This window comes from Aulonocara stuartgranti (assembly GCF_965226115.1).
Source record: "Aulonocara stuartgranti genome assembly, chromosome: 6".
Lineage (NCBI taxonomy): Eukaryota > Metazoa > Chordata > Actinopteri > Cichliformes > Cichlidae > Aulonocara > Aulonocara stuartgranti.
Window position 1 is genome coordinate 16214819 of NC_138944.1, and position 14589 is coordinate 16229407.

The 14589-nt window shown below is 41.2% G+C and overlaps 1 protein-coding gene across 1 annotated transcript; it reads right to left on the minus strand.

Annotated features, from left to right (window-relative positions):
- Positions 1-37: 37 nt before the first annotated feature.
- Positions 38-12403, minus strand: LOC309708170 (uncharacterized protein). Its single transcript, XM_082535958.1, has 21 exons — positions 9492-12403; positions 8055-8123; positions 7778-7955; positions 5562-5642; positions 5308-5363; positions 4924-4996; positions 4731-4814; positions 4187-4242; positions 3777-3867; positions 3629-3691; positions 3419-3519; positions 3239-3295; positions 3007-3138; positions 2791-2914; positions 2553-2704; positions 2348-2447; positions 2131-2207; positions 1843-1951; positions 1176-1233; positions 849-1006; positions 38-762 (listed from the first exon to the last, which is right to left on the minus strand). The coding sequence occupies exons 2-21, from the start codon at positions 8087-8089 to the stop codon at positions 757-759; spliced, it is 1791 nt and encodes a 596-aa protein (XP_082392084.1). The 5' UTR covers positions 8090-8123; positions 9492-12403; the 3' UTR covers positions 38-756.
- Positions 12404-14589: the final 2186 nt, after the last annotated feature.

The window sequence follows — 14589 nt, forward strand, 5'->3', positions numbered from 1 at the left end:
AACAAAATAACATAAAGAATCAAATAATTTCTTTGTTTTTTTAAATTTAATTTATTTTACAAATAAATTAATAATAATATTAATAATAATAACAACAAATTAGTGCTGTCAGCGTAAACGTCATTAGTTAAAATGACGTTAACGCTGACAGCACTAATTTGTTGTTCCAGAGAGCAAGCCAAACACTGGTCTAGAAAAGGACGATCTCTAGTAGTGCTGCACTACTAGTAGATTTTGTTTTAACCTCCTAGGACCTGGTGTCCACATATGTGGACATAACATTTATGAGACCAAAATACAAAATTTTGCTCTTCAAAAACCTGATATCCACTTATGAGGGAGGACATTACACTGCCCCTGTTCAATCGAACTTTAAAATGAATGTCCTCATATGTGGATCTCATTTTTTTGAGAAACAAAAAAAAGATAGTCCGAATCTGATGTCTTTGTTTTCACATTCATCAGGTCCCAATCAACCCAAATGGCACAGAGAAATTAAAAATGCATGCCATGAAAGAGTTCAGGTCTTAGGATGTTAAAAATGTCCCTGCTGATGAGACCAGTGAATGTGGGGCGACGGTGGCAAGAAAAAACTCCCTCCTGGAGGAAGAAATCTTGGGAGGACCAGGCTCTCTGGGAGGACCCTTCCTCCTGAGGGCAATACTTACCAGTACTTGTCCTCCAGTGTGCGATGGTGGGCTGGGACGAGTGTTGTTTCTTCTCAGCATGATGATGACCTTCCTTCCATTTCCTGTTTCAGAACTGAGAATGAAGACAAAACTGGTTAACAAGGTAACAGGACATTTAAAAATTCTCTCACTTCAGGATGAGATGCTGTGTCTTCTTACGTTTCTCTTGTAAAACAGCATGTAGGCCGAGTGCTGCTGTTCCTCACAAGCTGCCGATCCGGTTGTGTGGAGCACCTGTGCGTCATTATAGGTGAGCCAGCGATCTGATGTAGAGTGCTGACTCTCCTCAGGATGGACAGAACTACAGATGTAGTGTCCTGAAATCACATTAAGACAAATGAATCCAACTTCTGGAAGTCAGCTGATTCAAGCAAACAGTGATTTTGACTTAGTGCGTCTTAGAACATCAAAAGCTTTTGTGTGTGAGTCCTTCACTGAAAAGTAGAAAGTTTTCATTTTCTGTTTGTAACAAGTCTGTTGTTTTACCTGACTCTGTGCCTCCATAATGATTGATGATGCTGACAAGACTATAACAGCCACCACCCTGAGAAGGAACAAATCCAAAGAGTGTTAGTTTCACAAAGTCTCACATCAGAGCCATAATTAAGCTGATTTGCTGAGGCTACGTCCACACTAATGCGTTTTCGTTTGAAAACACATCGTTTTCTCTCCGCTTTGACCTCCCGTCCACACTGAGATGGCGTTTTCCTCAAGGAAAAACACAGCATCTTGAAAACGCTCTCGAAAACGCACACATTTCAAAACGGAGTTGTCCCGTCGCAGTGTGGACACTCGAAAACGCAGACTTTCTAAAACGATGACGCATTTTAGCCATGTGATGCAGTCATGTGAGCAATTAAACAAAGATAGCCGAGTGCATTATACAGCGGTTGTTTTGATTGCTCTCAACTTTGACAGCCCTAAAAAAGATTAATATCAGTTTGTACATGCTCCGGATAGCTTTTCTTCAAATTCTGTAATCCTCACTCACTTTTGCGCATGCGCAGGACTGGAACGTAAGCGTTTTCGGCCGTTTCAATGCAGACGCACAACTATTTGAAAATGACTGAAAACACTAGTGTGGACACGGAGTTTTCAAATCTATCAGGGCTAGTGTGGACGTAGCCTGAGACGTTCTGCAGTCTCTTTTTACCTGATTGGATGGCACCACCAAGTCCCTCTGCAGCCTGACGGGGTCATCCACCTTCTTAATGTTGTAGGTTTGTGTAAAGCCAAACCTCTTCAGATGCAAGATCAGGACTCTGGCAGAAAAGAAAAAAAAAACACAAACAAGGTAGAAAATAAGAAGAATGAGTGTCAAACACAAACAGAAGATGGGAGAAAACGACTGCTCAAGTATTGTCTCGAAAAACTCTGATATTTGATGCGCCACAGTTTGGAAACCTGGTCAGTCGATCACTTCTGATGTGACCTTACTCACCTTGGCAGTGTATCAAAAGACGACTTCAGTTCTGAGGCCGTCCCTCCACAATCACAGCGAAATTCTATTTCTTGTTCCTGAACAACAGCACAGAGAAAACAGGCTTTATGGTAGAAAGAAATCTCAACATATGCACACACACATACGCACAAACACTAACAAAAAAGGTGTGTTAAGATCGCTGACACTACAACTCTATTGGAATTTGTGATCTTACCTTCAAGTATGTCTCTAACATGTTTATAATAGACCCCTCTGGAACAAGGTCAAGAGACAAGCTGGTGAAGTCCTCGTGCTGTGATGATTGGTGACCACAGCTACACATTTCAGGAGTAACGTAGTTAAAGTAAAGATCAGGTAGGTGGAAAAGAGGTATATGAAAATATTGCAACCAGCTCTGCGTTTCTGAAAGACAGGCTTACCTCTTGCATGTCCTCATGTTTTCCATTTTAAAAATGTGATGCTCTTCTACTGGGCAGGTATAACTTTGGCCCAGGAGAGCTGCGTTCCTCTCCAGGTGAGGTGCGAGCCTTTTGACCTCATTGAGGAACAATGTTAGGAATTCATGAGCGTCCTGAAAGAAAAGCAGAGAGATTTAAAACAGTACATCAAAATCAGAAGGTAAAGCAAAAAAACAAAATGTCCAAATAGCTGACGCACTTTCTGTGCACTGCCGGTGTATTCAGGAGCTTGACTGCTGAATGCCTTCTTAAAAGCTCTTAGGTGGTGATCTTTAAGGCCATAATCTGTTGACTCATGACAGTCCCTGACATCAATGAGCCTTCTGTAGAAAGGAAAGGGTAAACAGACATTTCTGCTGTTAGATCTCTTTGTTCTTCAGGTTTTTGAAGAAAGTAGAAGGTTGACGTAGCGCACCTTAAGAGCTGAGCTTCTGGATCTGTGCTCCACAAAACCTCCTGACGCCTGATGTCTCTTATGAACTCCTCAATGTTGAGGAGGCTCTGCAGGCAGGAGTTCATATAGCAGGTGTTTCCGATGTTTGGAAACCTGACACACACGCACAACGTTTACAGTATCAGTGTAAAAGAATTCATTTTCTCCACTTTGACAAAGTGAGCTTTGGTCTTTGTGCACCACGTGTACTCACCCGAAGCAGTCTATAGTCCCAGTTTGACTTTCTATTATTTCTCCACCGCATGCTACACTGCTCCAAAAAGGTAAAAACACAAACACAAAATTAGGAAAGATGTCAGGATGCTGAGCAGTGTATGTGCATGGATGCATGAGCTTTGAAGTTGAAACATTTTGGAGGACGTCTTTCTCTTACCTGTTAAACACATGCTCCCATCCACTCTCTTGGTCCAGAAGCTCCATAATCCAAGTGTCCCAACTCAGGTCTGCTGGGATCGTTTCCGTGGTGCTTCTTACCTGATATAAATATATAGGACATAGCTGTGTGCCTCATTGCTCTTAATTGCTCTCATTTAACTGTGATGAGTAAATGCTTGATGACAGTGACTCTTTCCATAAAACATACCTTCCCGGATTTAAAAAGAGTCTTCACAGTGTTGCTCTCTGCCTCTGCATCGCTGTCAGTTTGCTGCAGAGGACGAACAAACATAAGTTTATTAAAAAGTACATTTTAAAGAGAATGTGTATTTCATATGTTTTGTGTAAAAGCAAACCGAGGAACAGCAGAAGATGTGTCTCCATTTTCTCTTCTTTTGGCCATTTTCAGGGTTAGCTGGTGTGGCAGCAACAGAAGCATCCGGGATGCTGATGAGGACAAAAGTGTAAATGTTGTGGAAATTTATAAGAAGGAGTACATTTTGCTAATACAGATTGCTAATAAAAGTGAATAACTGTAATGGAATACCAACATGAACAAAATCATGTATTTTATACATTTACACTCTACATTTTCAAACGCTAATCTCTGCATCCATATAAATAATAGACAAGACTAGAAGGAGTAAAAAAGATGTAAATACACAAGGTGGAAGAAAAATGCCAATAAAAGGGAAATAAAAGAGCTCCAACCAAACCACTGCTATAAATATCTCCAGCAGCATTAAAGAGTGGCGCATTTCTTTACCTCTGATGAGACGTAGAAGGAATTTCCTTCTCTGCCACGTTTTGTTTGTGTAATTTCTGTTTAGAAACAAGAAAAGCAACATCAGTAATGGCATAAAACAAACATACCAAGTGGGTCTCTCCATGAAAAGTGTCCAGTTAGAGAATTTGGTATTATTTCATATTATTTATCACTTTAGTGAGCTGTCAGCTCATGAAGCAGATATAGGAATATCTTTAAATAAAATAAAAACAATTTATTCATGCCTTAAATTGAGTTTTAAAGTTTGTCCTATGAAATACAAAATCCTTCATTTGGTTCTGATCAAAATTCAGTTTTTACAGAAATCATCCATGAAGCTTCAAAAATGCTTATTCACCATAAAAAATATTTAGAGAAACATCCTGCAAGTCTCTTCGAACTTACCTTTCTGTGAAAAAAAAACGTTTAAACATCTTTGAACTTAATTTGAGGACATGGCTGTGTGCTAAATTGCTCTTAATTCTTCTCATTTAACTGTGATGAGTAAATGCTTGATGACAGTGACTCTTTCCATAAAACATACCTTCCAGAATTTAAAAAGAAACCAGCGACACTTTTTTTGTGTCTTCACAGTGTTGCTCTCTGCCTCTGCATCGCTGTCAGTTTGCTGCAGAGGACGAACAAACATACGTTTATTAAAAAAGTAAAGTCACTTTAAATTAACAAGTGCAATTTAAAGAGAATGTGCATTTCATATGTTTTGTGTAAAAGCAAACCGAGGAACAGCAGAGGTGTCTCCATTTTCTCTTCTTCTTTTGACCATTTTCAGTAACAGGAGCATCCGGGATGCTGATGAGGACAAAAGTGTAAATGTTATTTTTCAAAGTGCAAATTTTTAACAAGGAGTACATGCTGGAGATTGCAGATAAAAATTAATAACTGTAATGGAACAAAATCATGTATTTTGTACATTTACACTCTACATTTTCAAACGCTAATCTCTGAATCAATATAAATTATAGACAAGACTAGAAGGAGTAAAAAAGATGTAAATACACAAGGTGGAAGAAAAATGCCAATAAAAGGGAAATAAAAGAGCTCCAACCAAACCACTGCTATAAATATCTCCAGCAGCATTAAAGACTGGCGCATTTCTTTACCTCTGATGAGACGTAGAAGGAATTTCCTTCTCTGCCACGTTTTGTTTGTGTGATTTCTGTTTAGAAACAAGAAAAGCAACATCAGTAATGGCATAAAACAAAGTATATGGTATGAAAATACAAAATCCTTCATTTGGATTCAAAATTCAGTTTTTACAGAAATCATCCAAGAAGCTTCCTTAAAAGTTTCAAAAATGCTTGTTTACCATAAGAAAATATTCATAGAAATGTGCTGCGAGTCTCTTCAAACTTACCTTTCTGTGAAAAAGAAGTTTAAACATCTTTGGACTTGATGTGATCGCAGCCAAAATCTCCTCAGCTTTGCAAAAGTTCAACTGAAAACAAGCAGTCAAAGGTTGTATATTTATAAACTTTCAGCATAGAATGTTCATACCCTGAACAGCAAACATCATCATTATGATGTATGGGGCAAATTTGCATATTTTGGAATGTATGCTCATTTGAACTGTATGGTGCTCGTCTCCAAGCAACTGCTACACAAAACAGGTCAAGTCAAGTGGCTTTTATTGTCATTTTAACCACGTGCAGAGGTGCTGTACAGAGTGAAACGAGACAGCGTTCCTCCGAGACCCTGGTGCTATATATGACATATACGGACAAACCCAGGACTACATAAAGTGCAGTGTGCATAAATTGCAAAAATAAACAAGACAAAACAGTGCAAAACGTGACAGAACAGGACGAAACAGACACAAGACAATGGAAATGTGCAAAATGCTGAGTATTGTGCAAAAGTAACTTGGTGTCTGTATGTATGTATATGAGTGTGAGATACTGCAGATAAGTGCTTGGTAGTGACATGTGTGAAGGTGTGCGTGTGCCAGTGCAGTCACTGAGTGTTCAGGGGTCTGACGGCTTGTGGGAAGAAACTTTTCCGTAGTTTGGTAGCGAGGGCCCGGATGTTGTGGGACCTCTTTCCAGAAGGCAGCAGGGTGAAGAGTGTGTTTGAAGGCTGTGTGGGGTCCTCCAGCAAGCGGGTGTTATAAGGAGGGGAGAGGGGCTCCAATGACCTTCTTAGCTGCTCTCACAATCCGTTGTAGGGTACTGCGATCCAATACGCTGCAGTTACCATACCAGACAGTGATGCAGCTACTTAGGATGCTCTCATTAGTCCCACTGTAAAAGGTGGTGAGAATGGATGGTGGGAGATGGGCTTTCCTCAGCTTCTGCATGAAGTAGAGACGCTGCTGGGCCTTCTTGGTTATGGAGCTGGTGTTGAGGGAGCAGGAGTGGTTCTCCGCCAGGTGGACACCAAGAAATCTGGTGCTCTTGACGACCTCCACAGAGGATCCATTCATGTTAAGTGGGCAGTGATCCCACTGTGCTCTCCTGAAGTCAACGATCTCTTTTGTTTTGTTTTGGTGTGCTGGGGGAGCAGCACAGCAAAGAAGGACTCATCCAGGCTGGAGAAACTGATCAGGAGGGCTAGCTCTGTGGTCGGCATGAAGCTGGACACTCTGGTGACAGTGGCAGAGAAAAGGACATTAAAGAAACTGATGGACATTATGAACAATGCTGGGCATCCTCTGCACATGGCCATTAACAACCAGAAGAGTCTGTTCAGTGACAGGTTGCTTCTCCCAAAGACAAGAACTAACAGACTTAAAAACTCCTTTGTCCCACACGCCATCAGACTGTTTAACTCCTCTCTGGAGGGGAGAGGGAGGGGAAACAGGAGGACAAAGGAGGGGGGAACAACTAAGCTGTAGTGCCTCTTCACCTCACTGTGCAATACCTTTTGTGCAATACTTTTGTAAATAGTCAACAGTGCAATAGACTCAATACTTGAAATGTGCAATTCACTTGTATTTTTATTTTTTATTCCTATTTATTCTATTTATCCCCTTCGTATATTTTATTTATATTGTCTCTGTATTTATATATGTGTGTGTGTGTGTGTGTGTGTGTGTGTGTGTGTGTGTGTGTGTGTGTGTGTATATATATAATATTCAGTAACTCTGTAACTTCTGTCGGTGCTGTGCTTTTTTGGAAATCGAATTTCCCAGAGGAACCCACCCGAGGGATTAATAAAGTTCTATCTAATCTAATCTAATCTAATCTAATCTAAACATTCAGAGACAGGTTGTTGACTCTACACCTCTACAGATGGCCCGCAGTGCAACCCTTCAGCTTCCTAGTAAATGCACCTATATACAAATTTAAAGACCTAGGAGACTTACTTCTCGTCACAGAGTTGTAGCATTCACAACATTTTCAGAAAACTTGAACTCAAGGTCAAAGTCACTGATATTCAAACTGACCCCAGAACTTTAGTAAATGCACCAATGGCATCAATTCAAAATCCTGCCCCTCGTTCTCGACCAAGCTGAGTATACAATTATGAAACAATCATTTCCCATTTTATTTCACTATCTGTAACTAAGACAAATAAACAGTATTTGGGACACAAGTCACTATTAAAGTGGTTAGTGAGACTGTGTCTTCTTACGTTAATCTTGTAAAACAGGATGTAGGCTGAGTGCTGCTGTTCCTCACAAGCTGCAGATCCAGTTGTGTGCAGCACCTGTGCATCATTATAGGTGAGCCAAGGATCTGATGTAGAGTGTGGACTCTCCTCAGGATGGACAGAATTACAGATGCAGCAGCTGTTTCCGATGTATGGAAACCTGACACACAAACAAAAGTTTACAGTATCAGTGTAAAATAATTCATTTTGTCCAGGTTGAGAAGGTGAGCTTTGGTCCTTGTGCACCACGTGTACTCACCTGAAGCCGTCTCTAGTCTGAATTTTATTTTCCATTATTTATCCACCGCCCAAATGTTTCACTACGCTACTGCAAAAAGGTAAAAACACAAACACACAATTAGACGCTGAGCACTAGATGTGCATGTATGCTAGTGATGTGTCGAGTAATGGAGGGGGCGTTTCCGCGATGCACGTATCGAGGCTTGCTTCATTTATGGGAGGAGCTGAAAATGATGACGTCCGAAGCCTCGCTGCCCGGCTGTACCACGTGACTGGTTCATGAAGTGGTTCGAACTTTGCCGCGAGATGTGACAGCGATACAAACCCCTCAGACTTCAATCAAAATGTGGGTGTTTGATGGAGAGCTGCGGTTAGTGAGAGTTGGAGACAGCTGGGAGGCAGTTTGGAGGTTTATGAGAGTGAGGAGAGAAACTCAGGAGAGAATGGAGCCAGCTAAGAAGAGGAGGATGTCCTCCCCTGTGTGGGAACATTTTGATCTTATTCCTCCCAACAAGGTATTTCTACAGAAGATGTATTTTCATAATACTGATGGTGCAATACAATTTATGTTAAGCTGTATTTACTTTTGTACAAGGTGAAGTGTTTGCTATGTGCCAGGGAGCTGGGATATAACAACAACACCTCATCCATGCTTAGGCACTACAGAGCTTTGCATGAGAATAAGGGGAACAGCGATTGTTGAGCAAGACCAGGTGAGCCATCAAATGCCATGATAATAATAGCATGCCGTAATGTTACTAAATGATATAACAATATTATACAACTGTAATAAGTTACGTGTGTGATATTTATATTTGTGCTTTGTTTTTATTGTCTTTCCTCAGGAGAACAATCTCAAATAGATGAAAACCTGGTTAGCATGGTGATTGAGGACTCCCAGCCATTTAGCATTGTGGAGGACAAAGGATTTATAAGATTTGTTAAATCATTAAATCCTAGCTATGTTCTCCCCACTAAAAAGGTCATAAAAGCAGTGAAAATTTAGTTTTTACTGAATAAAATATGGGCAGGACTGACGCCTCAGTGTGTAGCTGTCCATACCTCAACGTTACAAAAGCACAACCACTGTCCACACCCCAACCACACCTCACCTCACAGTAAATGATCATTTCCATTTTAAGCATTTCCAAATAATCATTTTCCATACTGCCAGTATAAATATACACAGTATACTGCATCACTACAATATACATGTTTTACACACTCCTTTTGTTGTTGACATTTACAGGCTGTGTGCAAAAGGCCACACTCTTCAAATTCATGCCAACTAATATTTTTACGTCCAGTAGGTGTCCTACTAGAGCAAATAAAGCTTCAAGAAGCTTTGCGCTGGGGTAAACCAATTGGATGAAAAGCTTCAGTGCTTCATCTGCCCATCACTAATGTATGCATGAGCTTTGAAGTTTAAACATTTTGGGGGACGTTATTCTCTTACTTATTAAACACATGCTCCCATCCACTCTCTTGGTCCAGAAGCTCCATAATCCAAGTGTCCCAACTCAGGTCTGATGGCATTTTTTCAGTGGTGTTTTTAACCTCTTGGGAACTTTCACTACATTCCTTACTTGATGCAGAAAGAAGAAACGAGTCCATATCCAACCTTCAGAGCAGAGGCGATTAAGATCGGTATGGGTGTCACAGGTGTACCAGTCCGCCTTTTCTTCCAGGGCGAGAGGGGTTGCCATTCTTGTTCGCAGAACTATTCCTTTTATATTCAAAACTCAGATATGTGATCCAGGTGGGAGGTTCATACTTGTTACAGGTACAGTCAACTCCACCCCTGTAGTCCTCTTGAACATCTATGCCCCTAATTTTGACAACCCTGACTTCTTTAGTAAAATATTCAATCTTGTCTCACAATACAATGACCATAATATCATTATCGGTGGTGATTTTAATTGTTATTTCGATCCATTGTTGGATAGGTCTTCTGCGTCCCTGGCCCCAACCTTGAGAGCTGTTTCTGTACTCAATACTCTTACTAAATCTTTGGACTTGGTTGACATTTGGAGGCACCAGCATCCGTTAGAAAAGCAATACTCTTTCTTCTCCCCTGTCCATGGCAGCTTCAGTAGAATTGACTATTTTCTTATTGATTCCAGGCTTATTTCGAAAGTGGTTAGTTCCACTTATCACAGTATTTTAGTTTCGGACCACGCACCTCTCTCAACGGTAATTGACTTCAACCTATATACCCCCCAATACAATTGGAAATTTAACCCCTCTTTATATCTAAATGACTCTTTTACGGTTTACCTATCTACTAAAATCGCAGAATTTTTACAATTTAATGATAATGGTGTAGTTTCAGACTCTGTTTTGTGGGAGTCCTTTAAAGTCGTTATTAGAGGCCATATTATTGCTTATCAAGCTTCTCAGAAGAGGGACAAACTCAGGCTGCGTACTAATATTGAGGCAGAGCTGTCTGTGTTGGAGGAGAAGTATCGCGATACCGGGGCTGCTGACACACTTAATACCATTCTCAAATTGAAATATGACTACAACCACATGTTGGGGGAGCAGGTCATGAATTGTATTCGTCGATTAAAACAGAAGCATTTTGAGCTTGGTGAAAAGGCTGACAAGGTGCTTTCCAGACAGCTGAAGGGCATTCAAGCTGAAAGGGCGATACACAGAATTCTCTCTGCAACTGGCCAGTTGCTGTCCGATCACAAGCAGATAAATGACAGATTTCGCAGTTTTTATTGTCAGTTATACACATCTAGTACTACGGCCACAGTTGCTGAAATCACTAATTTTCTTAATGCTTTAGACATCCCGACTCTTCCTGAGGCTGCACGGGGCTTACTCGATGCAGACTTTACGCTGGAGGAAATTAGAAATGCAATCTGCTCCTTTCCTAATGGAAAAGCATGTGGTCCGGACGGTTTCGGGATAGAGCTTTATAAGACACATATTGACGTTATCGCTCCCCTGCTACTTCGGATGGTAAATTGCGCAGTGTTAAACGGCTCATTCCCTCATTCTTTCTACGATGCCCATATATGTCTCCTCCTGAAAAAAGACAGAGACGAAACTAATGTTTCTTCCTATCGTCCCCTAAGTCTTCTCAACTCAGACCAAAAGATAATTGCTAAAGTCCTAACCAACCGGTTAAATAAGCACATAGGCTCTATAATTCATCCTGACCAATCGGGTTTTATCCCCAATAGATTCTCTTTTTCTAATACTAGATGTCTCTTAAATGCGATGTACTCAACGACACTGCCCAATTCTGCGGTGATTTCACTCGATGCCCAGCAGGCTTTCGACCAAGTGGAATGGAGTTATTTGTTTGCTACTCTTGAAAAATTTGGTTTTGGGTCGAATTTTTTGAATATGATTAAGTTGCTTTACGCTTGCCCTCGTTCCTCGGTCCTTACCAACCATGAGAGGTCGCTCCCGTTCCTCTTACACCGTGGGACAAGGCAGGGTTGTTGCCTCTCTCCAATGCTTTTTGCTTTAGCTCTTGAGCCGTTGGCCATTGCCATCAGAGCCAATTCCCATATCTCTGGTATAAATTGTGGCACGTCAGAGTACACCATCGGTCTGTATGCAGATGATATCATATTGGCTCTTTCAGATTTAAAGATCTCCCTTCCTCCACTTCTTAAGCTGATTGACAGCTTTGGCCACCTATCAGGGTTCACCATAAATTGGAAGAAGTCTGTTCTTATGCCGCTGTCGTCTGGTCTGGGCCCTGATTTCCTGTCTAGTTTGCCCTTTAAGGTCTCCCAGGATTACTTTTCATACCTGGGTATTAACATCCCTAGGAACTCAAAACTCCTCTTCAGGCTTAATTATTCGGTTCTAACTGATGAGCTCAAGTGTATGATAGATAGGTGGAAACTTCTCCCACTTTCAATGATTGGCCGTATCAATATAATCAAAATGGTTGTGCTCCCTAAATTCATGTACCTATTCCAGAACGTTCCTATTTTTCTCAGGTCTTCCTTTTTCAAAGCGTTGGATGCCATTATCATGCCTTTCGTTTGGGCCTACAAGCCCCCCCGCATCTCGAAGTCTCACTTGCAAAAGCCCTCGGACGAGGGTGGTCTGGGCCTTCCAGTTTTCAGACATTATTACTGGGCCTGTAATGCCAGAGCCTGGGTCTTCTGGAATCTGCCTATAGTTGGTGATGCTGTGGGATGCAGGTCCAGCCCTAAATGGCTCGAATTGGAGCTTAGCACTGCTATCGAGCACACTGGAGCATCCTTGCCAGCTATCTTATTTTCAAAATCGGTTATTAAAAGTGCATGTGATGACTTTATTCTTTGCAACTCCGTAAAAATATTGAATCAAATTAAGAGAATCTTGAACCTCCCGGTAGTGTCAACTTTTGCCCCGATCTGCCACAGTCCTAGCTTTACGCCTAGTACAATGGATGCTGCTTTCAAACAATGGCCTGTCAAAGGGTTAATTGCTATAAAGGATCTTTATATTGACAATCATTTTGCCTCTTTTGCTCAGCTTCAGACAAAGTACAATCTCCCTACAAGTCATTTTTTTCGGTACTTACAAATTAGGAATTATGTCAAGCAAGCATTCTCAAATTTAGATACCATCCCCATACAGCATGTCTTTTACAATATGATGAACGAACCTCCCACCTCAAAACACTTAATTTCTCGGCTTGTCAACCTTTTTTCTTCGGCAGCCCCCTCTTGCCATATTAAAGAGGCTTGGACAAGGGACACTGGTTTGGTTATCTCTGACGATCTATGGGCTGAAGTGTTAAGTCGGATAAAACTATGCTCTGTTAACGCCCGGCTTCAGTTAATTCAATTTAAGGTTGTCCATAGACTGCACTATTCCAAAACCAAATTGAACAAGATTTTTCCTAACGTTTCCCCCAAATGTGATAAATGTAAACTTGTGGACGGTACTCTTGGGCATCTTTTTTGGTCCTGTTCTACGCTTACAGCCTTTTGGACTAGTATTTTTAGTTTCTATAGCACTGTTTATGATAGGCAACTGTATCCTGACTGTCTTATGGTGATCCTGGGCTGCTCCGGCGACTCCTTGGCACTTCCCTTTGCTGTTCAACAGGCCCTCATGTTTGGTATGGTGATTGCCAAACGTTTGATTCTGGGGGAGTGGAAATCTGCCTCCCCTCCCTGCTTCAAGAGGTGGCTCGAGGAGATGGTCTCCTGTCTATACCTGGAAGAAATTCGGTTCTCTACGTCTGATTCCATGGAGAAGTTCAGGAAGATATGGGGGCCCTTTATAGACCACATTAAGAAGGACAGTCCACGCCCTGGGTCCTGACCACATTGTTTTAACTGCTTTCATTCTGAGCTGTTGCCCATAACTGTTTTTGCATGATTGTTATCAGCTCCTCCTAGCGATCTTTGGATTTGATCTTGTGGATTGGACTCACTAGATTGTGAGTTGTTTGACATGTATACCAGTTGCTTTGTTTGCTTCTCTGCTGTTTTTAATAAGTGCTGGCCTTGTACCCTGTTGTGTGGTTTGTTGCTCTGTTTTTTTTGTTTGTTTGTTTGTTTGTTTTTTGGTTGTTATTGTCTTTATTGTCTGTGTTCTTCTGTCCCACTGTTTGTGAATGTGTAAAAAAATTTTGAAACTTGCATAAATAAATACATTAAAAAAAAAGAAAAAAAAAGAAAGAAGAAACGAGTCAGGGATGCATAGCAAGCACAACAAGACACCAGCAGCCCAGACCTTTCACCAACTGAAGACATTTGCAGCACCATAAAACATGACAGAGAAGAGCTGGGACTATGTGAAAGGGTGAAGTGCTGCAGTAAAGTTGCAATGGTCCTATCTTTTATACAGTCTATAGTTCACTCTATTCGATTACCCTTTTCTCATGTTTTTGTTAGTTAGGGAGATAAGACATTGTTATTTGGTTTTATTCTTTTCATAAATAAGTTTTGTACATCCTTTAGATACGGTCCCTTTTGTTTGTTGTTTTGGGGTCCACCCCGAAGCTGTAGTTCGCTCCTTTCCTTTGTTAGAATTCAATCACTGTGAAAAAAAATCACCATCAAAATTGTACTGGTTGTGTGATGTGCTGCTTGGGGTCAGACAGGGGTGGATCACCCTTATATTATGGTCTGGCCACCCTTAGACAGGCCATAACACTAACTAAAATGAAAATTAAAACTAGACTTATAACTGGCTGGCTGGTGTCCTTACCAGTGTCCTTGGGTCTGAACTGTGGGCTCCTCTTTCCAGGTGTTCGTACTGCCTGAGTGGCACCAAGGTGTGCTGTCTTGCCTCTTTTGGGTTTTCTGCATGTTTCTGGCTCAACATGCAAGTATCCACTTCTTGACGTTCGCTGTTGGTTGCAGCCACTTGAGGTTTTTGGGCTCATTTGGGTTCTCAACACTGGGCGACTTTGATGGGAGTGAAAGCATCCTCACAACATAAATCACCACACTACCTGCTTTTGTTTCAGGTTTTTTCTTTATCCTTGTTAACATGTTTGGGTACTGGGTTTACCTGTAATGCATTTTGTGCTCCAAAAGCTGTTATTTTGTGCAGCTGTGCTCCAAAAGCTGTAAGCATGA

Coding starts and splice junctions, on each gene's coding strand:
- LOC309708170 (XM_082535958.1), bottom strand. CDS start 8,089: ATGGAAAATAAAATTCAGACTAGAGACGGCTTCAG. Junction 7,956..8,054: donor CAGACTAGAGACGGCTTCAG/GTGAGTACACGT, acceptor TTTGTGTGTCAG/GTTTCCATACATCGGAAACA. Junction 3,296..3,418: donor TGGGAGCATGTGTTTAACAG/GTAAGAGAAAGA, acceptor TTTTTGGAGCAG/TGTAGCATGCGGTGGAGAAA.